The sequence below is a fragment of the Anarrhichthys ocellatus genome, unplaced genomic scaffold, assembly GCF_004355925.1.
Source record: "Anarrhichthys ocellatus isolate YVR2014 unplaced genomic scaffold, GSC_Weel_1.0 scaffold37, whole genome shotgun sequence".
Taxonomy (NCBI): Eukaryota; Metazoa; Chordata; class Actinopteri; order Perciformes; family Anarhichadidae; genus Anarrhichthys; species Anarrhichthys ocellatus.
The window spans coordinates 2,831,333-2,835,287 of NW_022280067.1; the positions used below are offsets into that span (position 1 = coordinate 2,831,333).

At 42.1% G+C, this 3,955-nt stretch overlaps 1 protein-coding gene across 1 annotated transcript in view; it reads left to right on the top strand.

Moving 5' to 3' along the window:
* The first annotated feature begins 3,106 nt into the window (after window positions 1–3,106).
* Window positions 3,107–3,955, top strand: part of lbx2 (ladybird homeobox 2) — a 1,551-nt gene continuing 702 nt past the window's right edge. The window contains exon 1 of the mRNA XM_031867011.1: window positions 3,107–3,461. Coding sequence (XP_031722871.1) covers window positions 3,137–3,461 — 325 coding nt within the window. The 5' untranslated portion in view covers window positions 3,107–3,136. The remainder of the gene's footprint in view (window positions 3,462–3,955) is intronic.

Sequence of the window (3,955 nt, forward strand, 5' to 3'; positions counted from 1 at the left end):
TTTAGAGATTTATTTGAAAGAAAAAAAAGAATGTGTAATAATATTACACTTCCTGCAAATGTTTATTGTACAGACTTTAAATATTTGTGCTTTTGTCTTAATCGCTCTTCAACTAATCAAAATCGGGGAAATGCATTAAAAAGAATCTCCCCAACAACAACATGCTGCACACACCTCTGATAGTAAGCCTCACAGCTGTTTTGCACGGAGCGATGAGCGGTAACGCGTTACAGCACTGTAACAAATGAAATGTTCAGGATTATTATTGCAGTTGTTGCATTTGTCGCCACCTTCTTCGAGCCTCCGGTGGAGCCTGAATCGGATACGTTCCCTGATGTTCGCAGCGGAGCGCTGTGAATTAATTTGGTGATTAATGACAGAGAGCTCGCCTGACCTTTACATGGGAGTTTTCCCACTGCTTTGATTTTATCGAGCCAAAGGATGACACGAACACTGCACATTTGCGCCTCCTGATTATTAATAGGTCCAGTGGTTTTTAAATGCAAGAGAGGCCGGAATTGTTTGATAAATTGCTCCTCACAAAGAGGAAAAAAATATCTAATAATAGTCTCTGAATGTGGCTTAATGTAACGCACTACTTTTTGGAGTAAGGAGCCCGGTACTGATAGGTGCGAATCGTCCAATTAAATCCCTCAAGAGCTGGTGATTGATGATGTCAGCTACTCTGCTTCTAATTGACGTTTAAATTAAACCAAAGGAATAAAAATAACTTTCTGACCCCGGCTGCTTCGCTTCAGACCGTAAAGCCCAGTGGACCGGTGTTTGGGGAGGTCTGAGGGCCATTCACGCTTAAACTAAATTTGAGGTTAATAATCTACAGCAGCCAGTCCAGATGGTCTTCAGTAGGCCTACACTTGTATCGTTCTGGACATCAAATCTAGAATTCACAGTAAAATAAAACCAGCAGGTTTTCCCTCCCTCTCATAATCATCACACCAGTGTGGATGATAGAGGCCTGCAAGGATAATGTCAAATTATTATGTTTGTATCCTCTATTGTATCAAACGAAAATAACATGGATATGCCAATTGAACACACCTCTGTTCAATCTGGCAAATACACGTCTTTTTCTATTTCCATTTTTTAAATATGTAGCAAGTGTGCAACAACAAAAAACATAACGTGTGTACTGTAATCCCTTTAATATTTCAAACTGATTGTGAATTCACGTGTCAAGGTAAACCTTATGTCTGCTCAGACCAGCTACTGCAAGTTTTATCAAAACGATGCATGTTTCCGTCGAATCCCCAAATTGAATTTATCCCAAACACTCCTGCTTGTTATGGAGAAATACATATTCAAAGCAGCCAAAGGGTGGACCTCCAAGGTAGCTAATAGAATTTCCTGCTGTTTTATAACTCTTTCCCTAAACCAATGTCACCATATGCTCCTGTTGGCACAAGACTCTCCCGCAGTGGCTTCCTGAGCGGCAGGTTTACTCCAAATGGGTCAGAATAATCCGATTGTATATTTAAAAAAAACTAGTAATTCCCCAGATGTATTGAGCCTCTGGCTTCTATCAGAAGTCGGCACATATAGAATTTAATGCAGGTGCTAAAATATAGGCTCAATTGAGATATTTTACTGTACTGTTAAGCTTTTGTTCTATTTCGCGGATAAAACGTGAGTTTACTTCCTTTGCATTTTTCTCACACCTGCAAAATGTATATTTCGTTCTGCCTACATGTTATTTGCATTCTCTAAAAATGTATTAAAACGAATGAAGGACCCACGTGGCGACAACAGCTAAATGCGTTGAAGTTGACGAGCCTTAAATAAAACGCGGTGTGTTTCCTCCGAGCAGACGTACCTGCCGCTCTCCTCGGCGTCCGGCTCGTCCCCGTTTAGTCTCTCTACTCGTTTCCATCTTTACATCCTAAAAGCTTCATCAGTAAAAATAACATTTGTCCGTCCTCAGACTCTGAGCAACAGCACGGTGTCACCTTTTATTATCCGCTTGTTTCACGCTACGCATTCAATTACAGCAGTGTAACGGTGGATTGTACCTGCAGGGTCACATCGGCGCGTGTGATATACGGAGGAAAAATGGTAAACATAAATAAACAGCATGAACAAAAAGGAATAAACAAATTCAACCCTGAAATGTTTTCTTTTCTTATTTTTTAATAATAAAAATATTCTCTGATTTCATTCTCATAAATGAAACCTTTATAATATTTGTGGGTATCAGAGTGATACAGGGAATAAATATGAGCCATTATTTAAATATACATACATTTTTGGTTTCAGATTAGAAGCATCACTTATCTGCTTCATAAAGAAGAAGAAAAATCCATCAGCCTTCGTGTTGAACAATGGGTTAAACTCGAACAGCTTCTGTTTACTTGTAGGCAAATCAGTTTCATAGACTTCACAGTCAGGTCCCTAGATGTGCTCATTGTGGTTATTTTAAGCCAAATTCTCGTACAACACAGTGCCTAATGCGCACGTTACGCATACCGCTCTATGCGTAATTACGCACGAAAATGATTAAATAAATATCACGACTGGAGACCGCTGTTGGCTCTCTGTTTCCTTCAAAACTTTTCCATAATGCAAAGATGCTGGTGGCAGTATCTTAATGGCCATCAGCTCTCCCTTTCTAGCAGAACACACCAGCAGAGGGAAACAGATGCATAAACATTCAGGGCATCTTTCTCCTCGGCAGCAACAGACTCCTCCTATCCCCCACGTCCAATTAGTTATTACGGTCCGGCCCTTTAAGACGCAGCAGCGGGTCAGCAAGTAGTGTAGTGTTACTCTAATTGAACTTCGCCCAATCAACAATAACTCGTTAGCGGTCGCTTTCTTTTTCTTGCTGCTTGAGACAGCTTTTTTACTCTTGCAGGGATTCACCCCCTCCAGTCTGTTACTTCCTAAAGATCTACATGGAGCTCGGCAGAGGAACTGCGACTCTCTGAGGGGAATACAGTCCGGCTGCCTTTTCAAACTACGCCCGGAGCATGGTTATTTTGGAGGAAAGCTCTCAGGCGAGCTAAGTTGCGGCTTTGAGTGTCAACATATAGAGAGGGGGGTCTACGAGAAACGCCGAGGAAAACTGCCAGTTGAATGAAATAATCAACTTTTCTGGAAGCAGCGATTCTTCGGGACTGCGATGACCTCCAGTAAAGACATGAAGGCAGGTTCTATGTTACAGTCCAGCGGCGAGGAGAGGAGACGGGCTCCCCTGGACCAGCTGCCGCCGCCGGCCAACTCCAACAAGCCTTTAACGCCGTTCAGTATTGAGGATATCCTTAACAAACCTTCGGTAAAGAAGTCGGTCGCCAGTATCTGTCCGCCCAGAGTGCTGGAGAAAGTCACGGGCTCCAACTCTGCGCGGAACGGGATCACCACTCCCTCGTCGCCGCTGTGTGCGCTGGAGGAGCTCGCCAGCAAAACGTTCAAGGGGCTGGAAGTCAGCGTTATCCAGGCAGCAGAAGGTAAACACATTCAGTATCTTCTTATTTAAAACTACACGTTTTCAGATGGATGGAACTGATTTAATGCAGGTTTTGAAGAGAAGCGAGCGCCACGATCACAGCTGACTCACAGCTGACATAGCTGGGTTTGTTTTGACTTTAGATGTGGAAACGCCCGGACAGCTGTATAGGAATGCGTAAATGGAAAAAGACTAATTTACGCATTTAATGTGCATGCATAAGATCTGTTGATCAAACTGTCCGATATACTCAGCGTGCTGTCGAAACGTAAACAGACATTATGGCTTCCATGCAGAGCTATGTTGGAGGAAAATGGACAGACTGACAGATAAAAGTAGATCACACACTGACTAATGTGAATGTATGTTAAACTGCAAAAACATTAACCGAACAATTCTAATAGTGTGTAAAATGTTTGTTTGGCCCAAAATATGGTGCTACGCCATTTTGATGAATTATTTCACTTACTTTCGGTCTTATTTTCTATATTTGTG